At 32.6% G+C, this 15,421-nt stretch overlaps 1 protein-coding gene across 1 annotated transcript in view; it reads left to right on the forward strand.

Annotated features, from left to right (window-relative positions):
* Positions 1 to 15,421, forward strand: part of COL25A1 (collagen type XXV alpha 1 chain) — a 535,802-nt gene that overhangs the window by 427,641 nt on the left and 92,740 nt on the right. The window contains exons 15-17 of the mRNA XM_074272507.1: positions 2,240 to 2,284; positions 11,959 to 11,991; positions 12,794 to 12,829. Of these exons, the coding sequence (XP_074128608.1) occupies positions 2,240 to 2,284; positions 11,959 to 11,991; positions 12,794 to 12,829 (114 nt within the window). The remainder of the gene's footprint in view (positions 1 to 2,239; positions 2,285 to 11,958; positions 11,992 to 12,793; positions 12,830 to 15,421) is intronic.

The raw sequence follows: 15,421 nt of genomic DNA on the forward strand, positions 1-15,421 counted from the left end.
CCAGTTCTTTGCCACTATAAAAAGGTCTGCTTCAAACATTTTTGCACATGTGGGTCCCTTCCCTCTTTTATGATCTCTTTGGCATATAAATCCAGTAGAGACACTAATGGATATAACCCTTTAGGCATAGCTCCAAATAGAACAGGAAGTTTTTAACAAATTTCTTTTTTCAGTATTTTGATGACTTTATTTCAATATAATTGGTTTTCTAATTCTAGCCAAATTGAAGACTTACAAACATAATTCTGAGAAAGGTCCATAGAACTCATTAAATTGCCACTGTGAATGTGTGTGTATGTGTGTGTTGTACATGACACACACGAAACGATTAGAACCTCTGACCAATATTTCCTCTGTAGGAAAATACTTTAAGTAATCTCTTTTTTGAAGTCCACATTGAGAGTCTTGAAAGTGATGTCTTTAGAGCTCAAATTCTGTAAACACAGGCCTAATGAGCTGATCTGGCAACAGAGTGTAGCAAATTTGGAGGGCCTCATAGAGTTATAGATCAAGAAATTGAAAAGATTTCAAAAGTCATTTAGTAATGCTTCCTCCTGTTGTTATTGAAAGACTCAAAACTCAGTTATGCTAGGCAACCTTTAAGACCCTCATAGTTAGTACATCTTAGGGCTTTAGCATAAGGTAATTTTTTTAAAACAAGCATCAATTCATAAAATTGCCTATTAAAATAATTTTCCAAGGAACTGATCTCCAAGTCAGTGACAAGTTTACTCATACAATCAAAATCATAGTTCTTGGAGGCTTTGAGGGATTGAGGATGCTGTGCACCATAAATTAGCATTTCATTAAAGGTAAATATGTATAACTTATATTTAGCACTAGACTAATAAGAGAGAAGGGATAGCTATGTGGCACAGTAGATAGACACTGGGCATGAAGTCAAGAAGACTCATCTTTCTGAGTTCAAATGTAGCCTTAGACACCTCTTAACTTTAGGACCCTGGGCAAGTTACTTAACCCTGTTTGTCTCTTCTTTTATCTATAAATTGAGAAGGAAATGGCAAATCACTTCAGCATCTTTACCAATAAAACTTCAAGTGGGGTCACAAAGGGTTAAATACAACTGAAATGGCTCAGCAATAAAATAAAAAAGAAATCTCCAGTCATAATTATTGCCTATCATATCTGCACTAAATACTCAAGATAGATACAAAGAAATGTAAAACATACATGCAATTATTAACATACACAGAAAAAATTAAAGATAATCTGAGAGACAAGATATTAAGATTCACATTAATTACCTTTTGTCTATATTAGAAGAAACATATTAATGATAAAAATCCAGATTAATAACTAGCTTTAACTTACCTGAACCATTGTATTATACCAAAAAAACATAATTTAAGAAATATAAATCCATCAAATTTTATTGACATGTGCTTTCCCATAATATACAAGATTGCTTCCCATTGAAATTAGATTTTAGCCTGTCATTTATATCAGGATTTTGAAATGTATGTAACTCCTCTACATTCTAATAATTCCTGAACCCAGCCAAAATTTAGTGAGGAATTTGAAAGCCTCTACCTACACATAAGTCAGCCATCCTCAACAGCCATGTAAGAGAGATGTTGGAAAAGAGAAAAATCATGATGGGGAAAGAAAACAATGGTAAATAGATCCTTAGAAAGAAGAGTCCTTCAGAGAAAAAAAATTAACTACCTAGATTGTGGCTGAAATAGATGAATATGACTGGGATCTTTGAATTGTGTATAAGCATCTCTGTCTTGCCAGTAATCAAGTCTTCAGACTCGACCAGAGTCAATTAGATGTTCATAGAGCAGCTTCAGAGTGATCCATTATATGGGGGAGATTAAAACTCATATTAAGAATTAAGGAATTGTTAACTTGATTGTCATTTGTCTGATGACTTTATGAGCTATTGTCAGAGCTGGATCTCAAATTACAATCTTATTTACAGTGCATCAAACTATGTAACTTTCCAGCATATTTTTCCTATTGTGTTAAATTAAATTAATGAAAAAGTTCTTTGAAGATACAATATGAATACTATTTAGTCATTTCTTTTTCCTTATAGTTTCATCCAGCCAAATTAATTAACATTCTTTATCTTTGTGGCCTTGCAAAGAATTTATGAGATCTTTATTTGATATACTATGTACAAAGGAAAAGGATGAGAAAAAAGCACTTAATATAACATCACTGTGTGTCACATTAAAAATCTTATTTCATCCATGTTCTTTTTTTCCATTAGGGAGATGCTGGAGAGAGTGGGCCCAAAGGCGACATGGGTGAAAAGGTATGAGTTTTTTGGTATTTGAAATATAGTATAGAAAAAATGATTATGTTGTGATATATGAGTGGGTGTAGTTCAGGTAAGTTTCATGAGATTATAAAAATGAAAAGAAGACAAATAACAGATTTATCACAACTCTTTAGAATGATACATTGCATTGTTCAGCATATAATGTGGTATATTGTGTACAAACACAAGAAAAGGTGAATTTTCTTGTAGAGAATGGAGGGTCAAATGTCATGGAAGAAATGCTGCAACTTAGATAATTATATTTTAATATGAAGATATTTAGAAATCTCTATTCCAGACAGATTTGTTTTGTCTAGTAAGTTTTAAAAGGTAAAATTTCAAAACAAACTTGAGCAATTTTGTTGTACAACTAGAGGTAATATCATTTAACTAAATTCTCTCATGTTACATTGGAAATTTGCATCAGTATGAACCTGAAATCCACAAAGTTTAACAAAAAAATTGTCAGTTGTATTTTTCTTTTTTTAACTTATTTTTTATATTTTTCTCCTGAGGCAGTTAGGGTTAAGTGACTTGTCCAGGGTCACACATCTAGGAAGTATTAAGTGTCTGAGATCAGATTTGAATTCAGGTCCTCCTGACTTCAGGGCTGGTGCTCTATCCACTGCCCCACCTAGCTGCCTCTTGTCTTTTTCTTTTAATTGAATTCTCACTTTCCAGAGATTTCTGATAAGAACAATTTGAACATGCTACCAAGGAAATGTTCAGAAATTATGATTATCTGAGGCAAAAGGCCAAAGGAAAAAGTAAGGCTAGAGATTTCAAAACCATTCAATATACTGGATAAACTATCTGCTTTCAAACAGTAGGAAAACAAGAATCTGAATTGGCTTTTTAAATTATTGGGAACAATATCATAAGAATTTCTTAATCTTTCAATAGCAACATTGCAGTTGTACCACAGACTTTTTGGCTATAGTTTGGTGTAGACAGACTGGATCCCTTCTTAGAATCATGTTTTTATGTACATAAAGAAAAGTACCTATAATTTATGATTGCAAAGGAAACTAGTTACATTGAAATGCAACTGTCAAAAATTTTAAATTCATGGCTATCTTTTCACCATCCCAAACCTAAAAACTATCTGCCTCAGTTTAAAAACCCTTTCATTTGAATAAAACATCTCTTCTAAGTCAGTTATCAGCATGAAGTAAAACTCTAACTGCTGGCTTTAGAGAATAATTTGCCCAGTGCTTTTATGGTTTCCCAGGATTCCTGGGTGATCAGGCTGAGAATCATTGGATTGTTTTACCATCCAAAGAACCAGACTTAGATCAAAAGGGAAAAAAGAAATCCCTATTAAAATGATCAGTCAATGATGTAACTTACTACTTTTATAGACAACATGAAATATTAAGGCAGCTGAATTATTGGTGTAAGGGCAATTAGGTGATGCAGTAGTTAGAGAACTGGGCCTGTAGTCAAGAACACCTGTGATTAAATATGGCCTCAGACACTTACTAGCTTTGTGACCCTGAACAAGTCACTTAATCTTATTTGTCTCAGTTTCCTCATTTGTAAAATAAGCCAGAGAGGAAATAGCAAATGACTTCAGTATCTTTGTGAAGAAAATCCCAAATGGGATCATGAAAAGTTGTACATAAGTGAAATGATTCAATCACAAAAATTACTGGTTAAGGCATGCTACCTAATGATAACTGAACAACATGGAGAAAAATCAGTGTCTTTCATGTCTGAACAGATGAAACGATAACAGGATGGCAGAATTGTAATATAGGAACTATTGGTCAGATAAAGAATGAATGTACTATTTTGTAACCCACAAAATAAAGGATTTATGTTATGATTCTTATAACTATTAATAGATAAATGGCATATGTGGTTGTGTAAGTCCTTAGTTGTATTTTTGAATCTCAGAAGAGTGATAATCTAAGAATATGCTGCACATAGAACCGTTTTCATTACCTGGCAGATGTATTTGCCATGGTATTTAATCAGGATTGACATTAAAATGTTTCCTAGTAGTAAAGTTAATAACATTATCCTGAGGTTTCTAGAAAACCAGCTACATAACATGAATACTGTATTGCCTTTTAGCTTATGTTTGGAAGAAAGAAATTAAGGTTAAACTTGTGGGGTAGATAATCTTTAAAGATGGGAAGATCAAGAAATGAGAAAGCTTAGTGACGTCATAGGTCACAAAGTTTTTGAGTAGCAGAGCTGGGCTTTGAATCTTACAATTCCAAGTTAAGAGTACAACTTTTAATGGATTATTTGTGTGGATATTTATAAACACATATAGGTTTATTAAAACCACAAATTTTGAAGTAGATTTATGCTAAGTATCCAGAATAGAGCTTAATAATTTTTAAAAATTATACTTAGCCATAAGAATCAGAAGCAATTTGCCTGTGTTTAAAAGTATAATTTTTAGAACATATGCTCATGATGAATTTTAAAATCAATCACATTTAACTTTCAAATTTAACAAAACAGTTCTTTATCTTAGAAGAACACATTTGGCTTTCTTTAGTATTTTTTCCTCAACACAGACTATTTGTAAAATTTTTCTAATTTTTTTACTTTTTTTTAATCAAAAGAAAAATTTTCATTTTTCACATGGAAATTGAAAAGAACTAATTTGGATAGCATTTTTATTACAATTTTTAGTAGACAACTAAACCCAGGGAATACATTAGTTAAAAAGGAAATTATTTCAATAAACTCTAAATATGTTTAAACTGTGGCTTGTAAAAAGAAATCTGTATTGTATAATATGTGACGAAGTATAGAATAATATCCCCATGAATGGTATAATTTGAATGTAATTTTTAATATGTTTCACAAAAATGTTATTTCTGCCATGTAATTTAGTTCTAATATTTTCATGATAATTCTGTTGTGATATGTAATACTCATTCATTATTTATCATAGATTGAAATTATATTATAGTTACATATATGAGAAAGTGAAATGGCACTGGTTCTGAAGTTGGGAGGACCTGAGTTCAAATGAAGCCTTAGAAATGTTCTAGCAGGGTGATCCTGAGCAAGTCTCTTAAATACTTCTTCCTCAGGTTTCTTCACTGTAAAATGTGGATAATAACCTACCTTCCAGGTTGTTGTAAGAAGCAGATGAGATAATATTTTTAAAGTACTTAGCACAGTACCTAATACACAATAGGCTTTTTTAAATGATTATTTCCTTCCTTTCCTATGTGTATGCACAAAAATATGATTTGAGCCATAGAATAAATAGATGAGCATTTTATATAGAGTTTTACAACATAATAATAAGAAAGAATAAAGAGCAGAAATGGAAACACTGACTTAGGAAATAGAAAACATAGGTTCAAATCCTATCTTTCTCATTTATTACTGGTGTGACTATATATATACATATGTATATATATATATATACATATATATATGTATATATATGTATATATATATATATTATGAGAATATGTTAAAAGAAAACATAAAATAGTGTAGGTAAGAGCATATGACTTTTTGCAAAGGCTTAGGGTGTTTCTTAAAGTTTGATGAATAATACTAATACCTGGCATTTATCACAATATTTTTGAGTTCCCAAAGTTCTTTCATGTGAAATTGTTTCTTAATTTCTGGCCACTTATTAGACAAGTTTTGAATTATGAAGCTCTAAATTATTAGGATTACTAAGTGAGAATTCAGGTTGTCTGGACAGTGACAAGGTGAGAACTCAGGTTGACTTGACAGTTCTCTGGCTCAGACCTTTGGTTTGGGCCTTTAAAGGGAGTTTACACCTTAGGAATCCTAAGAGGAGCAAGCTCATTGGTTGGAGTACTTCTTCCCAGAAGCCCTTGCATTATCCCACGCCCATTCTCTGGGAGGATAAAAGAGGACAGCACTCCAGAGATAGGAGAAGTCTCTGCTCTACATCAGGCTTGACGCGGCTCTCTGCAGGAAGGGAAGTCACTTCTCTGGACGACAGTTAACAGCAACTGTCTGGAGACAACGGTTCACTACAGGAAGAAGAATCTGTCCGAGAGATTTGAGTTGACACAGCAGATCTCCTCCCAGAGAGCCACGTCAAGCCTGATGTAGAGACTTCTCCTATCTCTGGAGTGCTGTCCTCTTTTATCCTCCCAGAGAATGGGCGTGGGATAATGCAAGGGCTTCTGGGAAGAAGTACTCCAACCAATGAGCTTGCTCCTCTTAGGATTCCTAAGGTGTAAACTCCCTTTAAAGGCCCAAACCAAAGGTCTGAGCCAGAGAACTGTCAAGTCAACCTGAGTTCTCACCTTGTAATTGTCCAGACAACCTGAATTCTCACCTTGTCACTGTCCAGACAACCTGAATTCTCACTTAGTAATCCTAACACTAAATGTAGAATTATTTTTCAGGGATGCTTAAAGCAGGCATCATTATCGTCATTTTACAGATGATCAAAATGAGGTTAAGAAAGGATTAATTTTTCTAAAACATGGAATCTGTTTACAACTCCAAAAAGTAGATTTTCTTATAGAGAATGTATGGCTAAGTTCCTTGTGATTGAATTTTCATGGAAGAAATAACCCCCTATATCTTCATCTGAGATAATTCAATTTCAAGATCATGATATTTGGAAATCTTTACACCAACCTGATTTAGGAAATTATTGTCTATGACATTTTGATTAATGTTCATTATGCTTCATCTGAAATTGAGGAAATGGAGTGAAGCCATATTCATTTATGCCAAATACATTTACATAATATTTGTCCATATGTGTTCTCTGCTGAAATTTTTATTTCTAAGGAAGTTAACTCATTAAAAAATTAAGAGGATATTCAAAGCATACTTACATTCTGTCTTTGTTTTAATTCTCTATTCATTTTCTCTTTATGAAGGAAGGAAAATTATAAACAAATATCTTATTTATATTACTTCCAGCATTATCTCTTAAAATGTTTCACTTGTAGTGGGCTGGTCATTTTACAGTTGTAAACATTCCTTGAGACTTCTCAGTTGTACATTCTGCAAAAGAAAGGAACAATATTGCTTACATATATATATATATATATATATATATATATATATATATATATATATATATATATATATATCAAAATGAGCTCAAATTGCTATCAGTGCAACAACCCTTCAGAAATTTTCTCTTATTTTTGCTCTACTTCCTGTCATATGGAAACTATCAGGAAATCTAGTCCCAAGTCTTGTGAGGAGATTCTCATGTAATATAAGCATTAGTAAAAATATTAAAACTATGGTAGAGGCAACAAATTCTTTTATTTGTCTCTTTGTTTTTATAAAATCAATTCGACAAGACATTGGGTGCTCACTTACCAAAATGTGAACTTTAGCAATGATAAACCATCAATTTTCTATCTGGAGCTGACATTATGTGATTCCTCATTCCAGAGTAACCAATATAAGCTTAATTACAAAATAGTGTCCTTTTTAGTCCTCATCCTTCTTGACCTCTTTATTGGTTTGGTCATTCCACATCCTGGATACTTCCTCCTCACTGAGTTTTCCTTCTAATAGTTTCATACTTCTACTGTCTAATCGGTCTTATTTGCTGCCTCATCATCCCTGCTTTACACTTATTTCTATGCAAAGAGACTCTGTCTGGAACTACCTTGCTCAACACTTTTTCAGTGATCTCAGTTATCACGAGTTCAATAATTATCTCTTCATATGACTTCCAAATCTCCATATCTCTCTCCTATACCACCAATTTCTAAAATGTCTCAATATATATGCCCCAGGTATCTGGAATGAAATCCATCCAAAAGAGAACTCATTAATTTTCACCTCCATCCTAAACTCAATGACTTCAGAACTTCCTGATTTCTGTTGAGATATCCAAAATCTTTCCCAGGTTTACAACCCAGCAATCATCTTCAACTCTTCGAATTATTGGACCCCTACATTAACTGATAGAAAGGACTCTGGAGGTCATTGAGTCCAATATTTTCTTTTGCAGAAGGATTTCAAGATCAAGACACAGCTGTTATGTGTCTGAGAGAGTTCCTAATTCCAAACCTAGCACTCTACTTGCCACACAATGTTACTTTTACTCTCCCTTGTCCTCATAGAGCCAATCTCCAACTCTTGTCAAATTTAGCTCCATAACTTCTTTTGCTTCTCTTCCCTTCTCCCCACCAAACCTTGATCACTTTCCCTTGAACTCTTTGAATAGTCTCCTCATTACTCCAGTTTCTCCTTCTCAAATCAATCCTCCACATAGTTGCAAAATTGATACTTGCAAAACACAAGTATGACTGTTTAATTCTTTTGCTCAAAGCTTTAATTGTTCCTTTTTTGCCTTTTGGATAAAATACAAACTCCTTTGCCTGGCACTTAAATTATCTTTCTAGACTGATTTCAGATTTCTTTCCTTCACATAAAATATCATCCAGAGAAACTGTTTTATATTATCTTTTCTGCACATGAATCTGTCACAAGAATTTTTGCTTTTGTGCTCTTATTCCCCATACCTGAATTGCTCACCTTCCTTGCTCCCACCTCTTAGAATCATTTTTTCCTTTCAAGATTCAGTTAAGATATTTTGCTGAATTTGGGGAAATGATACCTGCAGTATTCTCTTGATCTACCAGTTTAGTAAGCCTGCTGATAAAGTAAATTAGGTTAGTCTGGTGACCTACTTTTGACAGAACCTGCAATTTCTTTTTGCCTACTTCTCCTTTTTAAATGTTCACTAGTTTTCCCTTTAATAAGATATTGTTGAATTTTGTTAGGAATTAGAGACAAGCTTAGAGTTTGTAAACCTGATGCACTTTCATTTTTAAAAATACAGTAGGCAATTAAATTAGTAAATGAAGGCCCTTCTAAAAATTGAGTAGAAGTCAGCTGTGCCCCAAGCCCAAGTTTCTTTCTCCAAAGATCATGTGGTTTACAAAGAATGGGATCATATAGCCCTTTTCTTGAGAAATAATTGAGGCTACCTTGGCACTGAACCTCCTATATAAGGTAATTTAGTAATCCTAAAGATATTGTAGGGTTAGAAGTGTTTACTCATTTATGACTTAGAGGTCATTTGTCTTGACTAATCAGGGCAAAGATCCAGCCACAGGGAGTGTTACCCCAGACCCTTATATAATCCTAGTTTGTTACCTGTGCCTCACCTCTTCTTGCCTAACTGCTTGTAGGGAGGGAGACACCCTTTCTCGAGATATCATAATAAAATTCCTTTCTGTTTTTACCTTGAGAAATCTCCTTAATTTATTTGATTTATTTGAGCTGGTGGTCTTTGTCCCACACATAAGTAAAGTAAAAATTGACTAGGTCTATCTTCAACACAGTATTAGTCATCATCCCTTCCACAGCTAAATTTTCTTTTCCATTAGTTGGGGCAATATTCCCTTCTTTTCCTTTTCCTTTCTTTAACCATCTTCTTTTCCTATATTTATTTTTTAAAAGTCATTTTTATTGACCATGGCTTTCCTTATAAGCTTTAGCTCTCTGGAGCTTTAGTAAATCTATCTTTTTAAACTATTTCTTTTTTTATTATTCATTTCAATGAATTTGTTCTTTTTGTATATTCAAACTTGCCTTCATAAGTCCTTCCCATCCCTCATGAGCTATTCAGTTTCCCTCATAATATCTAGCTTCTCTCCCCCTCTTTAATCTTAAATTTTAAGATGAGGAGTGGTCACAATGACTTATGGTTTCCATCATTTTAGGTCTTTAGAAGGATGAAATTCTTATTGGAGCTGCCAAAAAGTCATTAGCTGATCTATTTTGGTGAAGAGAGAGAGACAGATAGAAGGGAAAAAAGAGAGGAGTGTGAGGGAGGGAAGAGTGAGCTCCAGCATATGTTTGGAAAATGGAAGTCTCCCATTACTACTCTAGCAGGCTTCATATTAGATTTGTTATCTGTTTATCGAATTCTTGATCCCTTTCCTCTTTTTGTTTGATTTCTTTTTCCTTCAGGATAAATATCCCCAGTTCCTTCAACTAATTTTCCTATGGCATGGCCTCCAGTTTCCATACCTCTAGACTTCTATTCTTGCTTGTCAGTATTTATCCAGAATATAGTATCTAAAGTGGAACACAACATAGAGTGCTTAAAATGTGTTCTGACTGATGCTGAGGACCTTCACAATATTTATTCCTTCTGGAATGTTTCTTTTCATACATACTCAAAACATAGAAATTTCTTTGGTTTCTATGTAACAACTTTTTTGTTTACTTATTTTTAATTTATAGAGTAAGACAAGTATTTCCATAGTACACTATAATAAAGAAAAGATTAAAAAACAAATAGTAAATCTACTATGCAAACTTGATATTCCCTTGAAATATACAATAAAATTATTCTTTTTTTTTTTTTCAATTCTTCCCCATTTGGCTATCATTAGACATAAAATAGGTGTATGTATGTGTGTGTGTATAAACTTATTCTTTTTATCTATTTATCTGTTCTTTTTCTGAATGCAGATAGAATCTTCATATATCTTATAGTTGAATAGTCAAAATAACTTATTCACTCAAAGTCGTTCTTAAAACAATATTGCTATTATTGTATAAAATGTTCTCTTGGTTCTGTTCATTTTGCTCTTTGTTATTTCATGTAGATCTTTTCATATTTTTCTAAGATCACTGCAATCATGATTTCTTATAACACAGTAGTTTCCATCACAATCAAATATCACAATTTGTTCAACCATTTTCCAATTGATGAGTATTCCTGCAATTTCCAGGTCTATACCACCACAAAGAAAGCTGTCATAAACATTTTGGAACATATAGGTTTTTTTTTCCTTTAATAACTCTTTTGGCATAATTCTAGATTGCTTTCTAAAATAGCTGGATCAGTTTACAATTCCACCAATAATTGAATTAGTATACCAATTTTTCCATACCCTCTCCAACATTTGATGTTTTCCCCTTTAATTATTTTAACAAATCTGGTAGGTATAAAATGATATCTCAAGGTTGTTGTAATTTTCATATCTCTAATCAATAATGATTTGGAATATTTTAATGAGTATAAATTGTTTGATTTTTCATTGGAAAACTGCTTATTCATATCTTTTGACTTTTTCAATTGGGGAATGATTCATATTTTTATAGATTTGTCAAAGTTCTTTATATATTTTAAATATGAGACTTTTATCTGATAAATTGTCTATAAAATTCCTCTCAAATCTTCTCCCCTTCCAGGTTTCTGCTTTCATCCTGATCTTGGCTACATTTGTTTGATTAGTATAAACCTTTTTTAATTTAATGTAATCAAAATTATTTACTTCTCTCTAAATGAAAGCCAGTAAATAATAATATATGGTATGTGTGAATGAGAAGCAGAAAAAATATCAATATCATTACATTTTTAGAACAGTCTCAAGGTGAAAAAAATATGAAAAAGCAGGTTTGTACTTTTTATTAAAGAAGGTAGCCTTTAATGGGAAGAAAATAACTTTGATGATATATATATATATATATATATATATATATATATATATATATATATATATAACAAATTATTCCATATTGGAATGACATCTTGATAACAAATACATTTGTATGAAATCCTCTAAAGTACAGTCAATCTGAATTGAGACACGTGGAATACATTTCATAGTTACCTTCATTGTTACATAACATTGATTGATTGATGCTTACTGTGCCACTACCATTATTACATTTGGTATATTTTCTTGTGGGTTTTCAATCAGGGTGATCCTGGATCTTCTGCTGCAGGAATTAAGGTAATTATATGTCTATTGAACATAGACTGTCCCCCAAGAGAGTCACAGTATTCATTTTAAGGTTTATTTCATTTGTTCCCTTTCACCAACTATTAAGCATAACTGTTAAACATAATAAATTTTTCTGATGGGCAGTTACATGGTGCAGTAGATAAAATGCCAGGTCTAGATTCAGGAAGATCAGAGTTCAAACATGATCACAGATAACTTAATTACTATGGTACTTTGATAGTTTCCTTGTCTGTAAAATGGCTTGAAGAATAAAATGGCAAACCGCTCCAGTATCATTGCCAAGAAAATCTCAAAAAAGTTAAACAAATACTTTTCTAATGCATTACTTTTAGTCATGAAAGCAAGCACTCATTCATATGTTCAGGGCCCAAAGGAAGAGAAAACTGTCAAATAGAAATACTATAGTTAACCAAAAGGTTTATACTGTTTACTAATATGCCCACCCATTCTCCTTAGTTTTCAAAGAAACTTGGTTTTGTGGATGACTTGTCTAATGAGATATGAGGACTATGATAAAATATGTATGAATGACAAGAATTATGTCCAGCACATAATACTAAGGGCCTTAAACTTGGTAGGGATTTAACAAGTATGTTGGATTAAATTAAATGTGAGCTGAATCCCAAGTATTCCAGAACATGACAGTCTGTAATCAAAGTGTTTTCAAAAAATAATTGGCAAGACTATTCCTGTCATCTTATGATCCAGCATCTGGTAGATGTAGCATCTGACACACAGTAAATATTAAATAATTGTTCTTTGAATTGAATTGTCCTTTTTCTTTTGTCAGGGAGAACCTGGAGAATCTGGTCATCCAGGACAAAAGGTAATATTTTAAAGATTTATCTCTTTCTCTCATACTCTGTTAGGTTCTTTATTTCATTTTCATACATTTCATCTCTACCAATCACTGACAACAATTTAAATATTTTCTGAAAAGGACTGCAAAACAGTATATTTTTAACAAATTACCTTCAGAGTTTTTGTTGGTGCTTTTGTGTTTTGACTTTGACTAAGACCAAAGGTCAAGATAAAATAAATTCCTATGTGGTAAGGAATTATTTTCTGAACAAAAAGCCTGCATAAATTCAGTTGTCTGAGACTATCAAAGATCAGTGACGTTGGAATGCTAACTATTTAATCTTGCATGTCTAACCATATTTATGCTCTTCATTTGTTTAAAAGATATACATGTTGACAAAATTGACCTCAATAGGAAGTGATAGGCAGCTCTTTAAAAAATAAAACAAAACATTTTTTTCATCATAGATGCTCCTTTGTTGATGGTATTAAATATAAATTATTTCTTACAACCTAAATAGACAGTTTTATGATTTATAAATCAATTCAGTTTATAAACCCGAGTTTCAATTAAAGACACTAATCAAAACTATTTTAACTAGCTAATCTGTGGAAACATTACATTTGTTTATAATTTATGCCTCACTTGAGTAATAAGTTAAAGGCTATGTTAAGTATGTTTAGATTTATCTGCTCATTTGAGTTTAATGTGCAGGAAACAACTGGAAGTCATTTGTCATGAGAGTATCTGGATTTCAATGCCCAATGCAATCAGATTTGGAATAATGGATGTATTGTCACTAGCCAGTAAATGTGAATTCCACAATAGATTAGATCTTGGATAAATTTATGCCTTTGTCTTTGTCTGGTGGCATATGATGTTGTAGAAAGACAGATAAATTGAAAGATAGAATTTACTTCATTAATGAAATTGAAATGAGAGAATGTCTCATATTGTATTCATCTGGAACCTAGAGACACAATAAAATGTTGTTCCCACACCCATGTAGACATTGAGAGGGTCAGTCTTTTGTTTTATGCACTTTAGGATTCAGGTAATTTTTGAAAAGATCTTTTTGTGTGGGGCTCTACTTTCAAAGACAATCTAATCCTTTAAAAGGGAAAAAAAAAAGCACTAACTCAGTACCACTGCAGTCCACAAAACCTCAAGTTTTCCTTTCTGGGCTTCCAGAACATTTTATATATTATCCTAAGATCCCTCTGATTTCTTCCATTGAAGAGAAAATAGCAAAGATTTGAATTGAATACTATATTTACCAGGACAGCTAGGTGGTGCAGTGGATAGAGCACCAGCCTTGAATTCAGGAGGACCGGAGTTCAAATCTGATCTCAGATACTTAATACTTCCTAGCAATATGACCCTGGGCAAGTCACTTAACCCCAGCCTCAGGGGAAAAAAAAAGAATAGTATATTTACCCATGATAGAGATATCAAATCTCTTCAATTTTATACATGTAGGTCATATTTAAATTACTCAGTCTAAATTGTGATTTGATGAAGCAGGTATGTCTAGAGCCATTCCATTTTAAGTATAAAAATATTTCTATAGTTTCTGTTGGTTTCAGTATAAGATTTTCACATTAAATATTACCAAAATTCCTTGGCACTATAGCCTAAATGTGTTCCTTGGAGGGTCATATATAACTCTTTTAGATTTTCTTGGATTCCAAAGAAATGTTTAGAAAAGAGGATTGAATTCATTCAATGTTGAACTTTAAGTTAAATAAATATATTCCTAGAAGTTACCAGTCCCCTCCCCCAGTTTTTGCAAATATTTAGGCAAGACAACATCAGTTGATATCAGTGCTACCCATTAAAATCATTTAAAATTACTTATTTGAATATGAGAGTATTTAGATTACTCAACACAAGTACTAAATGAAAAGTAGAATGTCTATGGTAATAAATGCCACTTGTCTCTCTTGATTTGAAGTTTCTATAAGTTCAGTTCCAATTCTCACAACTTTTTCCCCCCTTCACATTATAATGGTTGCCCATAGTTCAGTTATAGCTGGTAAAGAACTAGTTATAATTCCTGTCTTATGAGTAAACATAATAGAGTACCAAACCCAGTTGCAGATCGGATTTTCTGAATGTTTAATTTTATACTGATGAGTGTAGAACTTTTATATTGGAAATCTAGCATAAGATTGTGAGTTGTTTTTAACTCTATTTTAAATTTCTCTGTATATACCTTGCATTAGAGCATGAATGTTCTAATATGTATGTGTATCTGTGTTGAGTATGTAAGTTTTTGTTCCTATGTACAGCATTCATTTTCATAATACTACCCCCTCCTTTTCACAAATATTCTAAATATAAAACAAGGGGAAAAATTGTCATGTGTTGTTCATTCATGGAAAATAGTCCCATTTTTGTGATTTGGAGAGAAAGTTGAACAGCTGGGACCAATGGTTTTTAATGTTGATGGCCAGTAGCAGCAGGTACTTGGAGTTGAAGGAAAGAACCCTGCTGGGGGAAACTGGAAAGGGTTTCCTGGAATTAGGCCCTGTTTTTCTTATGGCCATTCAAGTTTTATTCTTTTGGTGCAAAAGGTCCCCATTAGTTCTCCACACATACCCATTTTAGCCATGA

Source organism: Sminthopsis crassicaudata, chromosome 6, assembly GCF_048593235.1.
Source record: "Sminthopsis crassicaudata isolate SCR6 chromosome 6, ASM4859323v1, whole genome shotgun sequence".
Lineage (NCBI taxonomy): Eukaryota > Metazoa > Chordata > Mammalia > Dasyuromorphia > Dasyuridae > Sminthopsis > Sminthopsis crassicaudata.